The sequence below is a fragment of the Salvelinus namaycush genome, chromosome 16 (genome assembly GCF_016432855.1).
Source record: "Salvelinus namaycush isolate Seneca chromosome 16, SaNama_1.0, whole genome shotgun sequence".
In the NCBI taxonomy this organism is placed as follows: Eukaryota; Metazoa; Chordata; class Actinopteri; order Salmoniformes; family Salmonidae; genus Salvelinus; species Salvelinus namaycush.
The window spans coordinates 27,770,278-27,794,252 of record NC_052322.1 but is presented as its reverse complement, the minus strand read 5'-3'; the positions used below and the strand labels follow the sequence as shown (position 1 = coordinate 27,794,252).

Genomic DNA, 23,975 nt, shown 5'->3' with positions numbered 1-23,975 from the left:
GTGGATCATTAATATATTTATTCATCTTCGACTCTACAGGATACTGGCTGGTGGCTTCCAGTTAAATAGGCAGTTGATGAAAAAGGGCATGAACAAACAATACAAAAAAATAATGGGTCAGCTACAACTCAATTATATAAGCAAGCCAGACAGCACACACATAATTACTTAATTTACAGCAGTAGCATATCCTTTAATACATTCACACTTTCCAATATTAGACTATTTTATGATTCAGTCAAATGACCAGAAAAATGGATGCGACACAAAAAGGAAAGATTAAGGGAAAGATTAAGGACTTGTTTACTCATCTTATGATAATGTATCCAAGTGACCCTGAAATTTTTTTTATGCCAATTATTGCAGACAAATGTCAATTATCGACAAGATGAAGAAGCCCCTAGTTGTTTTAACAGTCAGCGTAGCATAAAGCAGTAAGGCTGATTAGGGAAGTATCTATGGTAGTGCCTCTATGGCACTGCCCGTGCTATCTCCATTTCGAAGTAGTCAATTTTCTTCTTCACGTTTGGCTGATCCCTCCTGATGACACGGTTGGACATGACCCAACAGGGTCACCAGGAGGGATCAGCCAATGAAGTTGGAAGTCCCACCCAATGATTACACTAAAATGGTGGAAGCATTCAACGGTGCTGCCCATGCTAACATGGCCTTTTGGCCACTACAGGACTCTATCATTCTTTTTGTCAGATACCCAAAGATCCTGTTCTTTAAAACTAGAGTTCTTAATTGAAACAATACAAAGCAGTCAATAGCCTTTGTTTCTGTAAAAGTTGAGGGATGGGCCTGGAGAAATGGAACCACTCAAATTCAAAGATAGAGCTATGGCTGCAATGTCTGACCATCCTTGATATTACAATTAGTTTAACCATGTTTTGAGCCCATATATTGTTTGTTTACAAACATTGGAATAAAACAAGCTTATAGAGTTCTGATGGTGTACACCAGTTAAACTAAGCCCATGAGGCATTTATATATCTTTTTCAAGAAACAATGGATATATACATCATCCATTTATGAGTAAAAACAGTAGCAACTAAGGATTCCAGCTAATAACTGAACACAGTATACTGTAGGTCTTGTATAATAATAGCACCATCTACTGGGAACGTAGAAAGTCAAGAAGAACTGCAAAGGTGTGAGATGAGACGCAGCTGAGCGATTACAGCGCTCCAACATGCCCAGCACAGAGTTGTACTCATTAGGACATGCGATGGAAAACATTTTTACAAGTTTTACAACAGAAAAAAAAAAAAAAAATGTAAAGTCAAAGTAGTCTCTCCCTGTTGGTTTGTTTTCTACCATTTGGTGCCTAGAACACAGGTTTATATCCCTAAATAATAAAAACAGATCACAGGAAGCAGTCAGTCCATTTACTGTTATTGCATGTCACTTTGATACAAAGGGGCAACAAAAAGATAAAACTGCAAAACATGTGACATAACAGACAAATGCTTTCTAAACAAATAGCTTAGTCTTTTTTTCCCTTTTTTTTTTTTTTTTTTTTTACAATGTTGGCACATGAACACAATGATAGTTTATGAAATATATATTTAAAATACTAGAATACATTTAAACAGGTTTTGCATTTTATGTTTGGTCCCACTTTAAACAAACTGAAGGATTTCAAAACTTCATAAGGACTATATAAGTTATTCACAAATCATATACACTGAGTTACAAAACATTAGAAACACCTGCTCTTTCCATAACAGACTGACCAGGTGAAAGCTGTGGAACACTTGCGACACCTTGTAGAGTTTATGCCCCGACGAATTGAGGCTGTTCTGAGGGCAAGGGGGGGTGCGACTCAATATTAAGAAGGTGTTTTTAATGTTTAGTACACTCTGTGTAGAAGCAAAGCCATAGCATATATAAAGGGTAATAGAACAGGTCCTTGAATCTATGCCAAGTGTGGCATAACCCGTCAGACCCTCTTAAATAGCATGACAGTTGCTGGTGAATGACATAGGCCATATAAATGGGTTTTTGAAAGCTTCAGTTATCCTTCATTTATTTCTTCAAAGGGGGACCTTGGATTTATTTCTAATACAATCAACCCAGTCTAAACAGAGGAAAGAGGAGTGTTCAGCGCAGTTCTGCTAGTACACACTAACAAGCCCCCTCTGATACTCGAAAAAGACAAAGATGGAGTGGAAAATGCATCTCAACAACTTAAAACATTTCAAGCGTGCAGACAAACATGCATAGCGATCCTTTGTCAAACGGCAATGAAATAAAAAGGACAAAAGTCTACATAGTTCAAATGGAGAGAAAAAAAAATAACTTTTGAATCTAATAGTACATCAAGTGTACTTCATAAGAGGGGAGAACTGAACTTCTGACAAACTAGAGGGATTTTGTTGTGTTTCTTTAACCCCAGTGTTGGCTTGAGTCCCACAGTGAAGGCTCTACAGTTACATTTATACATCTCCTTCTGCTCCTCGTCCTCTTCCTTCCTGTTTAGCCTCGGTAAGAGTGTCAGGGCTCTCTGACCTCCTCTGTAGTTGTGAGCTCACATTGCGCCACAGCAGCGGTTCTGGAAGAGCAGTTCGATGACCGAGGAGTCGGCTAGCGTGGACACATCGCCCAGGTCTTGCTCGTTACGGGCAATCTTACGTAGCACACGCCGCATGATCTTACCTGTGTACACAGAGGGGGAAGTAAAGGCAAGTCAGTCACTAATGAAGTTACCAGCTCTCATTCAAAACACCTTTCAAATCATAGTGGAAAATGTTACATGTTCACATACAAAACCATGTTTGTACAGAATAAAATCATAACCAACAATCATAACCAAGGTACACGCTCACCTGATCTGGTCTTGGGAAGGCCTGGGGCATTCTGTATAAAGTCTGGAGTGGCAATGGCACCAATCTTCTCTCTCACTATCAAAGCAGATAAACAGTACAGAAACCTATTGTCGGTGTGGGATGCATGCAGACAGTGTAGGACAATCCCCTTTATCATGTTCAGTGACAGTACTGTAGTTGGCTTTATACACACATAAAACGTACCTTGTTTCTTTAACTGGGCCTCCAGGGTGCGGCTGAAGCTGACTCCGTCGGTAAGCGTGACGAAGCAGTAGAGACTCTCCCCTTTGATAGGGTGCGGCCTGCTAACTACCGCTGCCTCGACCACCGCCTCGTGCTCCACCAAGGCTGACTCCACCTCTGCCGTGCTCAGCAGGTGACCTGATGTACACACAACCCACAGGATTATCATATAGTACAACAGTCCACTGATCTCTACTGTAAATCACAAGTAAGAGAAGGTTATCTTACATGCAATGCAGCATGACTAGAAGACAACCATTAATATTTCACAACAGCAGACAGTGCCCTAGTAGTGGTAGTTCTATACCTCCCCAGCTCAAGATATATGAACACCTGTTAGAGCACTATACTAGCAGTAGTGCAGATGACAGGACAGACGACTCCAACACACTGTACATCACATTTCACAGAGCTCCAGCTGATGGAAGTGCTCACCTGAGACATTCAACATGTCATCTATCCTCCCTGTGATCCAGTAATACCCGTCCTTATCTCTACGGCAACCTGGGGGGGAAAACAGCAATATATTAATGCGATTTCCATGTCAACAACAGAGGGTCTTAATTTAGTATACAAAAAAAACCCTGTCCATGACACAATGAGACTCAAAGAATACATATGGTAAATGTGTGAGTTATTCTACAAAACGTCAGTCATTAATGGTGCTCAGGACTGTGTTAGCCATGTTAGACTCATCTTACCGTCACCAGTGACGTAGTATCCTGGGAATTGCTCGAAGTAGGTGGTCTCAAACCTCTGGTGGTTCCCATACACAGTCCTCATGACTCCTGGCCAGGGCTGTTTGAACACCTGAGGGGGATAAGAAGCAAGGATGTCCAAAGTCAAACAAGCAGTGAAGATCCACTTCATCAAATATAGACAGCCGACAGCATACTGCAGTGAGAATATTGCGTATTGGAGTGAGAATTAATCTAATGTTTAGTACTGGGTAGATCTCTACATAAACTTCTGGATAACTAATTGCTCCCGTTGTCTTACCAGGTAACCCTCGCTTGGTCCCTCAAGCTCCTCCCCAGACTCATTCAAAATGGCAGGGACAACTCCAAAGAAAGGAAACGTCTGGTGGAGAAATGGGAAAAGACCAGAAGGCAATTTAGACCAACTTATCCCACATGATGACAGGGAGGGAGCATCTCAGTGAGCAGGAATTGGGAAGTTGATATTGTCAATATAACAACACTTACAGCAGAGCCAGGCTTCATGGGCGTGGCAGCAGGTAGAGGAGTCAACACGTGGCCACCCTGAGACAGCCAATGGGAAGAGATTCAGTCAGAACAGAGATTACAGTTACAGAAAGATGTCCATTCAATAAATTCATCCATGTCTTTAACGTATTGAATCAAGACAGACTGCGTGACCGAAGGTAAACGCCCCATTCCTCCCCCACCGGAAGCATCTTACCCAGAGCTAAAGAACCAAATCACATTCTGAAATGTTTTGATCAACATGATAAATGTAACCTACGTCTGCCTTATTTATGAACAGCTGAAATAAAAAGCCCACAGTGATTTGAACCAACACTCCAAAAATATATTAGGATGTAGGCTATTTCTGTCTGTTGTAACTAAGAACATTGCAGTAGCACACAGACTGCCTGTCGGTGTCGTGCTTATGTTTGTAATAGCCTACTGTTACAGACAATGACGTTTGTTGTACAAATCGATCATGTCTTCGGTACACGTCGAAGTTTGTAGGCTACGCCAGTCAAAGACCGATCATCGCCACAGGGGACAAAAAAATGTGCGTGAAGTAGAGAGTCAAGAGAATGCAGCCACTCCATTCAATAAAATCTATTCAGTAACATTATTTTTTGATGTGTGTTAATCTAAAATTCATTAAAAAGAATAAACTGCTGACGGTCTCAGTCTGCCAGAAGGTGTCGACCACGGGGCACCTCTTCTCCCCCACCACGCTGTAGTACCACTGCCACGCCTCCGGGTTGATGGGCTCCCCCACCGTCCCCAGCACCTTCAGAGAATCCCGCTTGTACCTGACACACACAGGGAGGGAAAGGGTTAACAGACACCCCCATAGCCTCAAACAAAACATGCAGACATTTGCCAACACTTATATATATCAGTTTATAAACTGGGTGGTTTGAGCCCTGAAAACATGTATTTTTACCGCTCTAATTACACTGGTAACCAGTTTATAATAGCAATAAGGCACCTCGGAGGTTTTCGGTATATTGCCAATATACCACGGCTAAGGGCTGTATCCAGGTACTCCGCGTTACGTCATGCTAACATGGCTCCGTGGAAATCTAATGAGCATAATACAAAAATCCCCATCAAAATCTGTCAGTTTAAGCTAAAGATGTGTTTTAACACGGGCTGCATCTCAATCCACTGCATCCGCCGATGTCAGCCTTACACATCTGCTGTGAAAGGTGGCAAAGCTAGAGCGGTGTTTGTCAGGTAACGAGACAGCCCGAAAATCAGGATGTCTCTATGGAAAGATGGTGTTCTCTGTTTTGCTCTACGACCCGCACAAGAGTCATAGGACTTGTCTGAAGTCTGTAAATCCGATCTGCCAACTTCTGTCTGTAGCATCTGAACCGTTTGGGCTACACACTAATATGACCCCTTTGTGGAAAGGTGAATGTCTCACGAACACGTACGTCGTTTGTTTTGCTCTAGGACACCCACAAGCCTCGTCTGAAGTTCCCTCAGTACCAGTTGAGTAAATATGGAGATCAGATATATTTAACTAAACTTTCTTATATCTCTCAGATATAGGACTTCAGAACAAACTTTGTTTGGGACTGTCTGTTTATCCATGTATGAAGCTGACAGTGCTGAGTAAAACCTTAAACTCAAAAACAGCAGCTCTTTGCTGTATTTGTTGCCAGCCTCGCTCTAGTCATGGTTTAAAAAGATTAGAAATCTCACAGTATCAACTTTGCTGTAGCTTTCTTTTACACCTGCTACGTTACTGCAGACACGGTAATCTGAGCCATCCGATTGGCCAGTGGTAGGCCTATAGTGCACTTGATTGGCTCCCCCCGGGAAAGGCAGAGTTCGTAACTTCAGACATGAAATGGTTCAAAAAGTTGCCTACCCGGTACACAGAGCAGCTGAAACAGGTGCACCTACTGCCAACAGCCTGGGACAAATAAAAAAATAATAGGAAGGCAAGGCGTACTGTTGTTTTTTTAATAGAAATGTTTGGCGATCGACTAGGAATACCTTGGAGATCGACCAGTCAATAGGTGGTTGGTGACCACAACCTTATTAAGTGGTCCATAAACTCAAATAGCTAAATTATTCTTGGTATGACCATCTTAAACCAATTCCATATAGTTTAGTAGAACCCCCCCCCTCATCTTAGACTCTAGTGGATTAAATGATAATATAAACAGATGGAGAACTCAATCTGTAGATACAGGAATGCTTCTTCTGTACTATGAAGCCCTATCATACTCAGGCCAAGGTCATGTTCAATAGGATAGATTTTTTTTAAATTTTAAACAGGGTCAACAAGGAGGTACTGTCCAATTTGAACAGTTTTGTTACAGTGTGCCCTAATGAACACAATCCTTGTGCGGAACAGGCTGAATGAGCCAAGAGTGTGGAGACTCACTTCTGGACGGGCTCGCTCCCATATTTCATGAGGAGGCGGATGGCTGTGGGCGCCGTGTAGAACTTGGTGACTTGGTACTTGTCGACTATCTCCCACATGCGGCTGACGTCCGGATAGGTGGGCAGACCCTCGAACTGAACATGTATCAAATTCACATCAAAACAGAGGCAGATGGTGTAAACACAACCTCATGATCATAACCTAACTAAGTCATCAATAGCTGTCTGAACTACAGGAACAAGTAGAGGTAGAAAATAACATCCCCTTCCATCTTCCCCTCCTGTTTATACACACATGAGAATACCTTTTTATGAGTCGCTTTATGATATTAGTCAATAAAACCATGACTTGGTTATAAAACAAATATCTCTAACGTTTGTCAAACTGGACTATGGACGTTTTAGACACATTTAAGGTCATACAACATTATGAAGTCCTGTTGCACAACATTGTAAAGCCTTCGTTCAATATAACAATGATAAACTTATCACATTTAATCATAAAAATACTCTGGGTGTGTCCAAGTGTCCAAAAGAGCACCCTATTCCCTATATATAGTGCACAACTTTAGACTAGGGCCCTATTCCCTATATACAGTTGAAGTCGGAAGTTTACATTCACCTTAGCCAAATACATTTAAACTCAGTTTCACAATTCCTGACATTTAATTCTAGTAAAAAGTCCCTGTCTTAGGTCACTTAGGATCACAACTTTATCTTAAGAATGTGAAATGTCAGAATAATATAGTAGAGAGAATTATTTATTTCAGCTTTTATGACTTTGTTGTCCTTAAGCCATTTTGCCACAACTTTGGAAGTATGCTTGGGGTCATTGTCCATTTGGAAAACCCATTTGCAACCAAGCTTGAACTTCCTGACTGATGTCTTGATGTTGCTTCAATATATCCACAGTTTTCCTACCTCATGATGCCATCTATTTTGTGAAGTGCACCAGTTCCTCCTGCAGCAAAGCACCCCCACAGCATGATGCTGCCACCCCCGTGCTTCACGGTTGGGATGGTGTTCTTTGGCTTGCAAGCCTCCCCGTTTTTCCTCCAAACATAATGATGGTCATTATGGCCAAACTGTTCTATTTTTGTTTCATCAGACCAGAGGACATTTCTCCAAAAAGTACAATCTTTGTCCCCATGTGCAGTTGCAAAGCCAGTTGTAGTCTGGCTTTTTTATGGTGGTTATGGAGCAGTGGCTTCTTCCTTGCTGAGCGGCCTTTCAGGTTATGTCGATATAGGACTCGTTTTACTGTGGATATAGATACTTTTGTACCCGTTTCCTCCAGCATCTTCACAAGGTCCTTTGCTGTTGTTCTGGGATTGATTTGCACTTTTCGCACCAAAGCACGTTTCATCTCTAGGAGACAGAACACGACTCCTTCCTGAGCAGTATGATGGATGCGTGGTCCCATAGGGTTTATACTTGCGTACTATTGTTTGTACAGATGAACGTGGTACCTTCAGGCATTTGGAAATTATTCCCAAGGATGAACCAGACTTGTGGAGGTCTACAATTTTTTCTGAGGTCTTGGCTGATTTCTTTTGATTTTTCCATGATGTCAAGCAGAGGCACTGAGTTTGAAGGTAGACCTTGAAATATATCCACAGGTACACCTGCAATTGACTGAAATGATGTCAATTAGCCTATCAGAAGCTTCTAAAGCCATGACATCATTTTCTGGAATTTTCCAAGCTGTTTAAAGGCACAGTCAACTTAGTGTATGTAAACTTCTGATCCACTGGAATTGTGATACAGTGAATTATAAGTGAAATAATCTGTCTGTAAACAATTGTTGGAAAAAGTACTTGTCATGCACAAAGAAGATGTCCTAACCGACTTGCCAAAACTATAGTTTCTTAAAAAGAAATTTGTGGAGTTCCGACTTCAACTGTTTATAGTGCACTACTTTAGACCAGGGCCCTATTCCCTATATATGGTGCACTACTTTAGACCAGGGCCCTATTCCCTATTTATAGTGCACTACTTTAGACCAGATTCCAAACAGAATAAGGTTCCATTTCAGACAGCCCTCTTTCTCCTCTAAATGACAGTATTAAGCCTGTGGCCATCCACTCACCAGAACACTGGTGGCCCCGTTAGCCAGGGGCCCGTAGGTGATGTAGGAGTGGCCCGTGATCCAGCCGATGTCGGCCGTGCACCAGTACACATCATCAGGATGGTAGTCAAACACCAGTTTGAAGGTGGTGGCCACGTAGAGCATATAGCCACCGATCGTGTGCAGCACACCCTGATTACAAGACACATGATCACCACAGCAGCATTTACACGTATGTGAAGACAGAGTGCAAAAATCTATATCAAAATGAGAGAAAGGGAGTTAGAAACGGAGTGCCACTGCTGCATAGCATGTGTACCTTGGGTTTCCCGGTGGAGCCGCTGGTGTAGAGGATGAAGAGGGGATCCTCAGAGTCACACCACTCTGGTTCACATTCCTCAGACACACCACTCAGCAGGCTGAGCCAGCACTGATCCACCTCAGGGTTCCACGGCACCTGGCGGAACCACACACACTCTGGTAAAAACCACACAATGACATGGATCCCTGAATTTTTACAGCTCTTGAGAGACCACATCAAGACATCCTGATAACGATCATAGGCAAAAAAAAAGAAAAAGAAGTCTAATCTTACTTTGATTCGGTCAAGAGCAACAACCAAGCCTAATTGATAGCAGTAGGAAGAAAAGTATAAATGCTTCTAATCCCTAAATCAGGAGTGAGAATGTTAGCTCAAATCAAACATGGTCAGATAAGACAAAAAATGAGCTATAAAAGGTGCTGGTAAGTCTAAGTGAATCAGCGTGGTTTACACTTTAACAGTCTGAGACAATGGCGAGAGAAGTTAAAACATTTGTTAACTCCTAGAGTTCACAATCAAATTACTCTCCTAAAATGCTGCTCTCGGGGTTAACTTCTTATGGCTGCAGGGGCAGTATTGAGTAGCTTGGATGAAAGGTGCACAGAGGTGCCCATAGTAAACTGCCTGCTCCTCAGTCCCAGTTGCTAATATATGCATATTATTATTCGTAATGGATAGAAAACACTCTGAAGTTTCTAAAACGGTTTGAATTATGTCTGTGAGTATAACAGAACTCATATGGCAGGCAAAAACCTGAGAAGTTCCACTTCCTGTTTGGATTTTTTCTGAGGCTGTTGGAATTTCAACCAAGCTCCCATTGAAATTACAGCGAGATATGGATGAGTTTTCACTTCCTACGGCTTCCACTAGATGTCAACAGTCAATAGAACTTTGTCTGATGACTAATGTGAAGGGGGGCCGAAGGAGACAGGAATTAGTAATCACTGCCATGAGGTGACCACGCGCCTTCACATGAGGACCTCCGTTCCACCGCTCTTCTGAAGTCAATCTAATTCTCCGGTTGGAACGTTATTCAAGATGTATGTTAACAACATTCTAAAGATTGATTCAGTACATCGTTTGACATCTTTCTACTGACTGTTACGGAACTTTTGGACATTTCGTCACGTTATAGTGGATGCGCTTTGTGACTTTGGAATTGTTTACCGCTAACGCGCTAACCAAAGTAGCTAATTGGACATAATCGAACAAATCAAGCATTTATTGTGGACCTGGGATTCCTAGGACTGCATTCTGATGAAGTTCATCAAAGGTAAGGAAACATTTATCATGTATTTTCTGGTTTCTGTTGAGTCCAACATGGCGGCTAATTTGGCTATTGTTCTGAGCTCCGTCTCAGATTATTGCATGATTTTCTTTTTCTGTTATTTTTTTAAAAATCTGACACAGCGGTTGCATTAAGGAGAGGTATATCTATAATTCCATGTGTATAACTTGTATTATCATCTACATTTATGATGAGTATTTCTGTTGAAACGATGTGGCTATGCAAAATCACTTGATGTTTTTGGAACTAGTGAATGTAACGCGCCAATGTAAACTCAGATGTTTTGTTATAAATATGAACTTTATCAAACAAAACATGCATGTATTGTGTAACATGAAGTCCCATGAGTGTCATCTGATGAAGATAATCAAAGGTTAGTGATAAATTTTATCTCTATTTCTGCTTTTTGTGAAAGCTATCTTTAGCTGGAAAAATGCCTGTGCTTATTGTGGTTTGGTGGTGACCTAACAATCGTTTGTAGTGCTTTCGCTGAAAAGCATATTTGAAATCAGACACTTTGGTGGGATTAACAACAAGATTACCTTTAAAATTATAATAGACACATGTATGTTTGAGGAATTTTAATTATGAGATTTCTGTTGTTTGTATTTGGCGCCCTGCAATTTCACTGGCTGCTGTCATATCGATCCCGGTAGCGGGATGCAGCCATAAGAAGGTAAAGGTCACTACATGGGTGGGGCTAATGAAATACACTGAACAGATGTTCTAAAAATATGGGTAGGGCCCTGCATTTCTTGAATTTTTTTTCTGAAATATGCCAAATGTGCATAACATTGATAGTGTTGCACATGTATTGATATACACTCAGTGGACAGTTTATTAGGTACAACAACCTGTTCACAAAAATGGTTCTCTCCAACATACGATGAGTCAAGTGGTCGTGGCTTGCTATATAAAGCAGGCAGACAGGCATCGGAGCATTTACTTACTATTCGATTGAACGTTATAGAATGGGTCAAACAAGTGATCTAAGTAACTGATCGCCGGTGCCAGGCGCACTCGTTCCAGTATCAGAAATGACCAGTCTCCTGGGCTTTTCACGCACGACAGTGTCTAGGGTTTACCGAGAATGGTGCTACAAACAAAAAACATCCCGTCAGCAGCAGTCCTGTGGGCGAAAACAGCTCGTTGATAAGAGAGGTCGAAGGAGAATGGCAATAATTGCGCAAGCTAACAGGCGGGCCATAAACAGGCAATTAACGGCGTAGTACAATAGTGGTGTGCAGAACGGCATCTCGGAACGCGCAACTAGTCGGTCCGTGTCACTCATGGGCTATGGCAACAGTCGACCACACCGGACTCCACCCCCATCAGCTAAAAACAAGAAGAAGTGGCTCCAGCACCAACAGTGGACAATTGAGGAGTGGAAAAACATTGCCTGGTCCGACGAATCCTGGTTCCTGTTGCGTCATGCTGATGGCAGAATCAGGATTTGGCGTAAGTCCACGGCCCCATCCTGCCTGCTGTCACCGGTAGAGGCTGGTGGTGTAATGGTGTGGGAAATGTTTTCCTGGCACACGTTAGGTCCCTTGATACCAACTGAACAACATTTCCACACCCCGGAGAATTTGGGTTGTTCTGGAGGCAAAGGCGGGTCCGACCCAGTACTAGATGGGTGTACCTAATAAACTGAGTGTATTTGACAGTGGTGCACAATCTCAGTAAGGCTTTAAAAAAAAACAGACATTATCTGAAGCATGAAATGAAAGACCCCACTTTCAATTACATCTACATGGAGTCAGGGGTCAATTACCTCTTATCTGAAACCTTAGTCATTGTTTATCCTTCAGTGAGTGTGGTTACATGCACACAATAATGTGATTATTGTGGATAGTCAGATTAATAAATAGTTTGAATAAAAGTTTACATGCTTTGCAAGAAGAATGATTTCTTTAACAATCCTGTTTGTATGGACACATCTGAAATCAGGCTACTTGATGGCACTCTGATAAATGCAGAAAACACGCAATCAAAATAAACGTTCTACAACAGCAAACATGTTATTTTTGGGAAGCATATTTGATTCGGAGTTCGAACATGTGAAAACTACTTCTAAGACCCATACATTCAGTTGTTCCGAACTCACTTCACTCACACTAAAGCGGTTGGCTCGCTCGGCTGGTGCTACCACAAGCAACGATCAACTACACCGCTGGAACGCCGATTACGTTGTTTACAGGGCTTAATAATTAGAAAGATTGCTCAGAAAATCTGTTGTTTTAATTGGCGTATGTTTACTTCGATTTTGACCTTACGCCGATTAAGATAGCAGAGTAAGGCGTTTACATGACTATTGCATAATTTGCCTACTGCCATAAATCAGTTTAAGGTCGAATTATTAGTGTGCATGTAAACGTATCCAGTGTTTCTTTCAGGTCAAACCTAATAGTATTTATCACCATCTTAAAGATGCACTACGCAGAAATTGGTCAGACATTTCCTGGCTGGTAAAATTCTAATAGTTAATTCTAATAGTCTAATAGTTCTAATGCCTAATTTCAGTTTGTGACAATACAAGCAGTGAAATATAAATATGCAGTGAAATACAAATAACGCAGTGAAATATAATTTCCATAACCAAAAATATTGTATTTTCAGCTGTTTGAAAGTAAAAGACACAAAAGCGATACATTAGAACGGGAAGGATAGAAATATTTTTTTATTTAACTAGGCAAGTCAGTTAAGAACAAATTCTTATTTACAATGACAACCCACCGTTCCCCGGTAGGCCAACAGCCTTGTTCAGGGGCAGACCGACAGATTTTTACCTTGTCAGCTCGGGGATTCGACCTTTCGGTTACTGACCAAACGCTCTAACCACTAGGCTAACTGCCGCCAAAAAAAAGCTCACATCTACCGCTTCTTAGACTTGCTCTCAATTAGTGACAAATCTATAACACACATTTCTATGTGGATTTGGTCAGGTAGCCCAAAAAGTTACATAATGCAGCGAAAGTAAAGCCTAAAGCCAGGCAGAGATCAGGTAAGGGACCCCTGACAGGTGTGAGCTGACAGACAGAAACTCAGACAGAGGGGTGTTACTATATGTGTAACACGATTCACCCCCAGGGTTAGCCTACCGCTGACAAGTAGATCAGACAGGTGTTAAGAAGAAAAGGACAAGAAATGGAGAGAATTCAAGCTCAGGGAAATCTGAAATACCTGAGGGACGGGACGGATTTTCTTTACTCTGTCTTTCTGTTTCTCCTGCTAGAAGGGGTTAATGGAAATGGTTAGGCCTATTTGAACAAACATAAAAAGAGGTGGCTTCATGTCATTTGAACCATGACATCGAGACAAAGCCGTACAGGCTTCGCCAAAGGACTATCTACGTGTTGACTGTTTCTGGAGATACGTGAAAAACAAACACAGTAGGGAGTTAACATTAAAGTGAAAATAAGGTATTTATTAATTAAACAGTAGCCCCAGTAGCAAATGTTAAAGGTGAGAGACCTGCCCTATGAACACAGTGGTCGTATTCATTAGGCACCAACCGGAAAAAACTAACAGGGAGGGACAGCGGTCTAAGGCACCGCATCGCAGTGCTAGAGGCGTCACTACAGACCCGGTTTCGATCCCAGGCTGTCTCGCAACCGGGAGACCCATGAGGCGGCGCACAATTGGCCCAGCATCGTCCTGGTTAGGGGAGGGTTTGGCCGGCTGGGATGTCCTATCGCGCGGGCCAGGCGCATGCATGCTGACTTCGGTCGCCAGTTGTACGGTGTTTCCTCTAACACATTGGTGAGGCTGGCTTCCGGGTTAAGAGAGCAGCATGTCAAGAATCAGTGTGGCTTGGCAGGGTCGTGTTTCGGAGGACACATGGCTCTCAACCGTCGCCTCTCCCGAGTCCGTAGGGGAGTTGTTGCGATGGGACAAGACTAACTACCAATTGGATAACACGAAATCGGGGAGAAAAAGGGGTAATTGTCCAAGAACAAACACCCATTTTTAATTTCCGTTGCAAAACAGTTTGCTGTGGTGTGCTCTAATGAATAGAACCCTGTAGAGACAGAGGCGCGTGAGAGAGCTTTTGCTGGTGGTCTCACCTGCAGGTCAGGACAGGGCCGCTTGGCTGGGGGAGACTGAGAGCTGAGGGGAATGGCCTCCACCTCCTTGGACAGGTGTTTAAGCATGATACACCTCTGTACTGGGAAACTCCTGACAGATGGAAAAGAGAGTTGGGCAGTGTGAAAGAGTAGAAGAAGAGACAAAGTAAAAGGACAGAGTCGTGATTCACATGAACAAAGTCTGCATGACCCTCTCCAAGTAAACATACAGATATCTATCGGTAAGGATGTGTTGTAAATATCAAGCAAAGAGAGAGTAGAAGTCTGTATACGCGACTGGCTAGTCAGATAGAAAGTGTGTCCTTACTTGTCCCTGCATTTCTGTAGTGCGTCGTCAGCGATCACCTTCAGGTTGATGAGCTTATCTCCTCTGTAGAAGCCATCTGAGAGAGGGGGGGTATGATGGGATGGGGGAGTTCAGAACGGATGAGGTCAAAGGGTGCACACCGATCAATGAGAGAAAGGCAGGGCAGTGCTTGCTATCGACAGGACTTCACTGGTACTGTCGGTCTGACTGCATTGGCATAAACCTGTCACAACCTGGGAACAATCTTCATATTGATATTTTAAAATCCGCTGACAACAAAAATGAATGATTCTTAGATTATATTCATATGTAGCAAAACATTTTAGTATTGCGTGCTCAGCTCCAAAATGTTTTAGGATATCAAATGAATGCATGTCTGGGTTCTAGTGTAATTGAACAGCAGCCAACGGGTGTCGCTAATGTGCAACGTTTTTAATTCCCTTAATTCCCCATGTAACAGTCTTCAGCCATAGACCAAAATTGCCCAGGACCACACCCAGTCACTCACAATGGGTCACCATCTAAAGAGGTTATGGTGGTTATCCGATTAGTGTCACTCCAAATCCAAAGCTGTACAGTGATGCAGTAGGCCTGTACAGTGGGCTGGGCTCACTATGATGAGTACAAAGCCACGCTAATTAACACTGTGGATTAGGGGGTCAGGGGATAATCTGTGGCACTGTAATCCAATCTAATAAGAGTGTCTTTATTACTGCAGTTTAGTTTGCAGTCTCACCGGCCGTGATCAGCAACGAGCACTGGGAGTCCAGGATCCTTTCGCACAGCGACTCTGCCGAAAAGCCTGCAAACTGGATAGTACACACACATAGAAATACACACATCAAATACACAGTGTACTGTGTGCAAATGCACTGTAAAGTGTTTGCCTATTCTGTTTGCCTTGTAGGGTGTTGGTAGATAGATCTGTTCCTTCTAAGTCTGTATGAGGAAAAAGCTAGCAAAATGGGTATTACAGCCACTTTACCTACTAATTCAAGGTCGCTGAAGTGCACTTTAATGACGGTATAAATCCGGCTGGTATGATGTGCCTATAGGTTTTAGGGTTGTCAATGATACCAGTATGACGTCAGGAAGAAAAGGAGCAAACATGAAGCAGACTTAGAGCAAAACAGTCCTAATGTTGGAAAACACAGCCTCATGTTGTCACCCAGTCACACTTATTTCGCAAGCTAGAGCACACAATATTTTACATAAAGTAGGATTTTAAAAGGATCATAAAGTCTGCTTCGTGTTTTATTTTTTGCCACGGAAAATCTGCCTAATCCAGACAGTTTAGGTGTATGTTGTTAATTACTCACCACGATTGAGTGCACAGCCCCGATGCGGACACAGGCCAGCATGGCCACCACCAGCTCCACCACCATTGGCATGTAGATGGACACGCGGTCGCCCTTCTTCACCCCCTGGGACTTGAGCACATTGGCAAACTGGCAAACCTGCTGGAGCAGCTCTCTGTATGTCACCGTGCTCTCGTCGCCAGGCTCGTTCCCTTCCCTGTAAGGGGACCAACAGCATAGATATCATACAGAGATACAGTGCATTCTGAAAATATTTAGACGCCTTCTCTTTTTCCACATTGTTACGTTACAGCCTCATTCCAAAATGGATTAAATAAAAATCCTCAATCTACACACAATACCCCATAATGACAAAGGAAAAACTGGATTTTAGAAATTTAAAACAGAAATACATTTACATAACTATTCAGACCCTTTGCTATGAGATTCAAAATTGAGCTCAGGTGCATCCTGTTTCCATTGATCATCCTTGAGATGTTTCTACAACTTGATTGGAGTCCACCTGTGGTAAATTCAATTGATTGGACATGATTTGGAAAGGCACACACCTATCTATATAAGGTCCCACAGTTGACAGTGCATGTCAGAGCAAAAACCAAGCCATGAGGTCGAAGGAATTTTCCATAGAGCTCCGAGGCATACACCTGGGGAAAGCTACCAAAAAAGATCTGCAGCAAATGAAGGTCCCCAACAACACAGTGGCCTCCAGCTTTCTTAAAATGGAAGAAGTTTGGAACCACCAAGACTCTTCCTAGAGCTGGCTGCCCGACCAAACTCCGCAATTGGGGGAGAAGGGCCTTGGTCTGGGAGGTGACCAAGAACTCAATGGTCACTCTGACAGAGCGCCAGAGTTCCTCTGTGGAGATCAGAAAACCTTCCAGAAGGACAACCATCTCTGCAGCACTCCACCAATCAGGCCTATGGTAGAGTGGCCAGACAGAAGCCACTCCTCACCCCAGTAAAAGGTACATGACAGCCACTTGGAGTTTGCCAAAAGGCACTTAAGGACTCTCAAACTATGAGAAACAAGATTCTCTGGTCTGATAAAACCAAGATTGAACTCTTATGCCTGAATGCCAAGCATCACTTCTGGAGGAAACCTTACACCATCGTTACAGTGAAGCATGGTAGCGGCAGCATCATTCTGTGGGGTATTCCAGTGGCAGGGACTGGAAGACTAGTCAGAGTTGAAGGAAAGATTAACAGAGCAAAGTACAGAGAGATCCTTGATGAAAACCTGCTCCAGAGCGCTCAGGACCTCAGACTGGAGAAAAGGTTAAATTTAAAATGGATAAAAATGGGATTTTGTGTCACTGATCTACACACAATCCTCTTAATGTCAAAGTGGAATTTTGTTAGAACATTTTAGAAATGTTTATTTAAAAAAAAAAAGTTAAACGTTGTCGAGTCAATAAGTAGTCAACCCCTTCGTTGTCAAGCCTACGTAAGTTCAGGAGTAAAACTGTGCCTAACAATTCCACAAGTTGCATGGACTCATTCTATGTTCAATAGAGGGTAACATGATTTTTGAATAACTACCCCATCACTGTACACCACACATACAATTATCTTTATGGTCTCTCATTCGAGTAGTGAATTTCAAGCAGAGATTCAACCACAAAGACCAAGAAGGTTTTTCAACGCCTTGCAAAGAAGGGCACCGATTGGTAGATGTGTAATAATGAAAAAAAGCAGACGCCGAATATCTCTGAGCATGGTGAAGTTAATTAACAGGTGTCCTTCCTAACTCAAGCATGGTGGTGGCTGCATCATGTTATGGGTATACAGCTAAGCACAGGCAAAATCCTAGAGGAAAACCTGGTTCAGTCTGCTTTCCAACAGACACTGGGAGACGAATTGACCTTTCAGCAGGACAATAACCTTAAACACAAGGCCAAATATACACTGGAGTTGCTTACCAAGACGACATTGAATGTTCCTGAGTAGCCTAGTTACTGTTTTGAAAATCTATGGCAAGACTTGACAATGATCAACTTGACAGCGCTTGAATCATTTTAAATAAGAATAAAATGGGCAAATGTTGTATAATCCAGGGTTGGAAAGCTCTTAAGATTCACAGTTGTAATCGCTGCCAAAAGGTGCTTCTACAAAAGTATTAACTTTGGGGTGTGAATACTTACGTAATATGATATTTAAATTTGAAATACATTTGCAAACATTTCTAAAAACAAGTTTTCACTGTCATTATGGGTTGTGTAGATGTGCGGGGAAAAAAAGATTTAATCCATTTTGAATTCAGGGTGTAACAACAAAAATGTGGAAGTCAAGGTGTACGAATACTTTCTGAAGGCACTGTAGATGTTATCCCCCCAAAAATTCTGAAGACGAGTAATACTAAACCCCTGCTTTCTACTCAAACCATTCAAGCACACCAACATGCTCACAAACCTAATATTCAATGTGGATAAATTCTAGCTAAGTATCCCATGTGCCTACAGTTAAAGTAATAAACTGTGACATTGTGGCTCTCTGCTTTACTCAGCAATGTGCCTGAGCTGTGGAATCATTTGTCTCTTGGAATCACCTTTAAAAACGAGAAACGCATGACCGGCAAACTAAGGACAAGCTCTTAAAATGGCAGTGTGCGCACTAACGGTAGAATTTGGGACTGTGTGGTTACTGGGCATGATTGTACCTCTGTTAATCCTTAAGAGTCTATCGACTCCCGTGCTTCAATCGAAGTATCAAAATACAAAAATCTGCTTCAGAAACGGTCAGTTTAAGCTAGAGATGTCAGCTTGAGAGATATTGCATAGGCTACGTCTCAGTCCAACGCATCCGCCTATGGCCGCGCTACAGCGGTGTTCGTTAGACATCCCGAATATCAGTCTTCACGAAAACGTCTGTAACGTCCAAACGGTTTGGCCTACAGTACTATTATGGCCACTCTATGGAAAGGGGAAACTCACGAACATGTTGTTCTCTACACCCTCACAAGAGTCACAGGACCCGTCTGAAGGGAACCCATACAAACGAATGGAAGGATGAAGGTAGATTTGTGGCAACAAATATTTTTTATATATACCTAAAGTGGTCCTAAAAATTCAAAATCAAATAGCTAAATCATCCATGGTATGACCATCTTGAAACAAGTCCATATGTTAGCTTAGTCCCCCACCCCCACCCAACAGCTTAGACTTTGAGGTTAAAGCACTGTGTCCCTTACACAGTTGGCCCTCTTATCCCACTGGCCCATAACAAGAGCCCCTAGGGACTTCTACAAAATTAGAGCAAAACTCACTGTAACCAAGTTCACCCAATCAGCCCACATTCCACCCAAGGATAACAATCACTAATTGTGTAGTTGCTCTGCCATACCTTGTTAATTTGAGTACGAAAGTAACTCTGCCAGACAGAAATCAGTGTGGGAGAGAAGATAATGGATTTCTCATTTGAGGTAGCAAATGCATTTGAGCAAACAGCACATAGACTTATGATAAACTTAATAGCATTTGGAGTTCTCCTCTACAGTCCAGGACACACATTGCTTAATATAAACAAAACACAGCCGTGTCTAATAGGAAATCTAAAGGAAAGGCCGAGTTTGGTCTTTCCTATTGTGCAACACAATAGGCCTCCCAGATACTGTAGAAGGCCACTGTTATCTCACAACGTTTTATGTGCAAGAGCGCGAGGAGGAAAATACCCATGCAAAGCTCTGCTTTCACACAACATGGATCTCTCACTAGAGACTGCCCACTGCTCCCTTTTAGATTTATGTTTGTGAGCTGCATTCTGCTCATTGGCAGAAAACTACACCATTGCTGGTAGGTCAAGGTCATCCAAACAGTTTCCCTCTCTCTGGTGGTGACAGAGTGTGGCGAAACACACACACACACTCCTATAAATAGTCAGCAGAAGAAAAAAATCTTTCCACTCACGTTCAAGATGTCAAAGTACAGATGACAAAGACGCCAACTCTGTTGTGAGGTTGGCAGAGGACAGACAAAAACATAGGCCTGCCTATTACCTACACATGCACTAAATAAACAAACTATAGTTAAGCAATAAGGCCCGAGGGGGTGTGGTATATGGCCAATATACCAAAGCTAAGGGCTGTTCTTATGCACGACAACACAGAGTGCTAAGACACAGCCCTTAGCCGTGGTATATTGGCCATATATCTCAAGCCTTATTTCTATTATAAACTGGTTACCAATGTAATTAGAGCTATAAAAATAAATGTTTCATCATACCCATGGTATACGGTCTGATATACCACGGCTTTCAGCCAAATCAGCATTCAGGGCTCAAACTACCCAGTTTATAATACAAATTAGATAATTTAGGGACAAAACAGCTAAAGTAGACTATCCCCAGACAAAAAGCTAGCCTATTACAACATTGCGAGACCAAAAAGTAACTTGATAAAGAAAAGGACATATCCATTGGATTGAATAAGCTGAGAAGTAGCAGGGCAAATCTAATGGTATGGCTGACAGTACATTGGAACTGATAGGACAGACATTCACACTTGAGGAGTCATGAGCACTGGAAGAGACTGCAGAGAACATTGCATTTTACGCTAGAGCAACGTGGGACAAAGAAATGTCTAAGTTTTGCAAAATCTCTCCCAACTTTAATAACTGTAATGACTAGCCTGTCGGCAAGGAATACACTTCAAAATTCTACTAGTGAGAAAAAACATCTCCTATAGTGAGAAGTCGGTTTTCTAAAATCAGTTAAGTTGAGACCTCCGAGTAACATACGCAGTCAAAGTCAAGTGTAGGCCCAATGCTGTTCATCATTAGACATCAACTGGTAAATGCACAACAATTTGCAAGACACATACACTTGAGACTAGAGCATATCAAAACTGCAGCATACATCGATGTCAGTTCCCTGTGGTCTAAATGACCTAGTCTGGTGTGGTTAATGGGGTGAGCAAAGAGCATGTGTGTATTGTGTCTCAACTTCAAAGCTCTCCTATTCACTCATACCAACAAAACACACAAGTAGCTACCACATCCCTAAATAACCCACCCAGCACTAGAAGTCTATCCGTCCTCATAGATTCACTATTCATTCATGAGGACATCTCTGACCTGGGGCTGGCTTTACAAAAGAGGGGGGCGGGGGTTTTGAGCACTAGTCATTTCAGACAAGATCAGATACAAAGGACCGAGGATCATTGTAGAAGCATTCAGCCTCCTGTCCTAGAATTCCATCAAATTGTTCCAGAGGGGCACTCTCCTCAAGCAGTGAACCATACAATGTCAAGGAGAGAGTGCTTTGACAGCCTCCATAACCCCTTTCAACACACATACACAGGCCATCAGACTTTTAAACAGCCATCACTAACACAGTGAGGCTGCTGCCTACATACAAACTTGAAGTTATTGGCCACTTCAATAACTGGATTACTAGTCACTTCAATAATGTTTACATATCTTGCATTACTCATCTCATATGTATAAACTGTATTTTATACCATCTATTGCATCTTGCCTAAGCCGCTCAGTCATTGCTCATCCATATATTTAAATATTCTTATTCCATTCCTTTACTTAGATGTGTGTATTAGATAGTTGTGGAATTGTTAAGATTACTTGTTAGATATTGCTGCACTGTCGGAACTAGAGTCACAAGCATTTCGCAACACTCGCAATAACATCTGCTAACCATGTGTATGTGACCCATAAAATTTGATTTGACACACCAGTAGAATGCCACTTTGTCCCCTAGCCTCCTCTCATGAACGTTACAGTCCAGGACGTTGTAGCAGATGTTGGTGGTGGCCCCCTCCATGCACTTGATGTAGATCTCCCCCTTCGTCACGTCAAAGTTGTAGTCCATGAACTGGCCCGTGTGCTTCGACTTCCAGTAGAAGTCTTTTGCAATGTCACCCCAGAACGCTGGAACAAGGAAACATAATGAAGGGCCATTCTGATGACCCATGACAGGTGGCTGATAGGAACAATCATCCTCCCCCACCAGAGAACACAGAAATGACAAACACATTCATTTCTTGTGTCACATTTCCTTGACATGCCCACAGTTGTTGGAAAGCTTCCGAGTAAGATTCTCCCAAATGTCTAAACCATGTTACAGGAAAAAAAGCAAACATGAAGCAAGACAAGCACACTAGCATAGACATGTGAAAGATATGCTGGCAAAATCTATACACTGGGGTCTGAAGTAAAACAAGACCTACTGCTGGTATAAGTCAAAGGTTTTTGTTCATGCAATACTTTTATTTCCACAAGGCTTTGATAAGCCACCCCAGCCATAGACAGTTCGCTCTGCTACCACACGACAAGTGGTACCGGAGTTCCAAGTCTAAGTCCAAGAGGCTTCTTAACAGCTTCTACCCACAAGCCATAAGACTCATGAACATCTAATCAAATGGCTACCCAGACTATTTGCATTGCCCCCCCCCCCCCTCTCACGTTATTATATATGCATTGTCACTTTAATAACTCTACCTACAAGTACACATTACCTCGACTAACCCGTACATAATCTCGCTATTTTTTTTTTTTTTTTTTTTTTTTTTACTGCTGCTAGTTAAACTACTTGTTACCTTTATTTCGTATTTTTTAAACTGCATTTTTGGTTTGGGGCTTGTAAGTATTTCATTGTAAGGTCTACACCGCTTGTATTCGGCGCATGTGACTAATTCAATTTGATTTAAATGTATTTGTAAATAAACCTACCATCTGGATTTTCAATTGATTTCAGGTAGAGTTCTTTGTACTTCTCAAAGTTGGGTACATGAGCATCCTTCTTTAAGTCTCCTCCTGCATGAAATACATCCTCCTTCGGTGCTTTGTCTGGAATCATTTTGCCCTCGAGTCAGCTGGCTAGCTATCTATCCTAACTATCGAAATACGAGACAAAAGATGGCAAAGCTGCGAAAAATGGTATTGACGATAAATTGCGCTATTTGTTCGTGCTTACTGCAGCTCAAACTACTACGTGCAATTTAAAAAAAGCCTCCAGTGAGTCACCCTCTCACTGCATGGTATTGAACAAAAACAATGGTACAACTGGCATAGTTCATTCTTACTTCCTTGTTTAAGGATGCTTCTTTAGCCTCCTAGCTACTTTAGAAGTCGACTATCTCGATTAATGCATAGGAAAGCAATACAGTACGTTAACTGAGATAATGACGTTAGCTAACTGTCAAACTAGCCAACGTTAACTTAGCTGGTTGCAAATCCAATCAATATTTCCAGGCAGTGGAACCCAAAAGAAACGAGATAGCAGCTAGCTAACTTTAGCGACATCAGCTATTCAACGCGTTAGAAAATAGCTTAAAATATAAACCACTTCTTGCTATTCAAAAGGTTCATAACTGCGTTTTCAGTTAGCTAGCTAACTTAGACCCACCGCTGGCTGGAGTTCAAATCCTTGTAAAAAAAAAAAAAAAAAATCTAGCTGCTATAACTATAAGGAAGTAGCAAACGATTGACTTGAGAGCGAGACGAGGCCGTTCTGTTTGAAGTGGTAGGTTGGACACCACTTGACTTGATGGCGCCTTCTTCCATTCAAATTAAGCAACATGGAATGTTTATCTGCAAAAGTATCCGTTTTCCCTGAAGTGGAGGTGGTCTGCCCTTCGTCCAAATGTTGTCTTTTGAAGACAGAGACAACGCGAAGAGCGCATGAGGAATGACGGTAAACTGAACTCCGGTTGGCCCTAAAATGGGCGGAGCGGCAGCCAATCATATTTGAGGAGAACGATTACGATTCCATTAAATACGTTTGAAAGATACCTCCACTTCCTCCAAAGCCAAAGGGTATTTTTGTTGATAAACTTTCCTCTCATCAGGTGTGTGTGTGGGTATGTGTGCAAATCAAATTGTATTTGTCACATGCTTTGTAAACAACAGGTGGAGTTAAAGTGAAATGCTTACTTATTGGCCCCAACAATGCAGAGTGTG

The 23,975-nt window shown here is 42.1% G+C and overlaps 1 protein-coding gene across 3 annotated transcripts; it reads right to left on the bottom strand.

Moving 5' to 3' along the window:
- LOC120061265 (acetyl-coenzyme A synthetase, cytoplasmic-like) lies at window positions 1-23,732 on the bottom strand. 3 transcript variants are annotated; one of them, XM_039010952.1, is made up of 18 exons: window positions 22,746-23,732; window positions 21,749-21,944; window positions 16,069-16,264; window positions 15,486-15,558; window positions 14,750-14,825; window positions 14,422-14,533; window positions 13,538-13,585; window positions 9,064-9,201; window positions 8,766-8,936; window positions 6,678-6,811; window positions 4,953-5,085; window positions 4,280-4,336; window positions 4,074-4,154; window positions 3,776-3,884; window positions 3,510-3,578; window positions 3,036-3,212; window positions 2,832-2,906; window positions 1-2,661 (listed from the first exon to the last, which is right to left on the bottom strand). In XM_039010952.1, exons 1-18 carry the CDS (start codon window positions 22,870-22,872, stop codon window positions 2,534-2,536), a joined length of 2,100 nt encoding a protein of 699 aa, XP_038866880.1. In that variant the 5' UTR covers window positions 22,873-23,732; the 3' UTR covers window positions 1-2,533. The 3 variants fall into 3 exon arrangements, with proteins under 3 accessions (XP_038866880.1, XP_038866881.1, XP_038866882.1); XM_039010953.1 differs by lacking the exon at window positions 13,538-13,585 and having other exon boundaries at window positions 22,746-23,731; XM_039010954.1 differs by lacking the exon at window positions 21,749-21,944 and having other exon boundaries at window positions 22,746-22,858.
- Window positions 23,733-23,975: the final 243 nt, after the last annotated feature.

Bases quoted from the DNA above. Each gene is read 5' to 3' on its own strand.
- LOC120061265 (XM_039010952.1), bottom strand. From the start codon at position 22,872: ATGATTCCAGACAAAGCACCGAAGGAGGATGTATTTCATGCAGGAGGA. The intron at 15,559-16,068 runs GTGAGTAATTAA...TGTACTATCCAG, and splicing joins GGGCTGTGCACTCAATCGTG to TTTGCAGGCTTTTCGGCAGA. The intron at 3,579-3,775 runs GTAAGATGAGTC...TTTCCCCCCCAG, and splicing joins ATACTACGTCACTGGTGACG to GTTGCCGTAGAGATAAGGAC.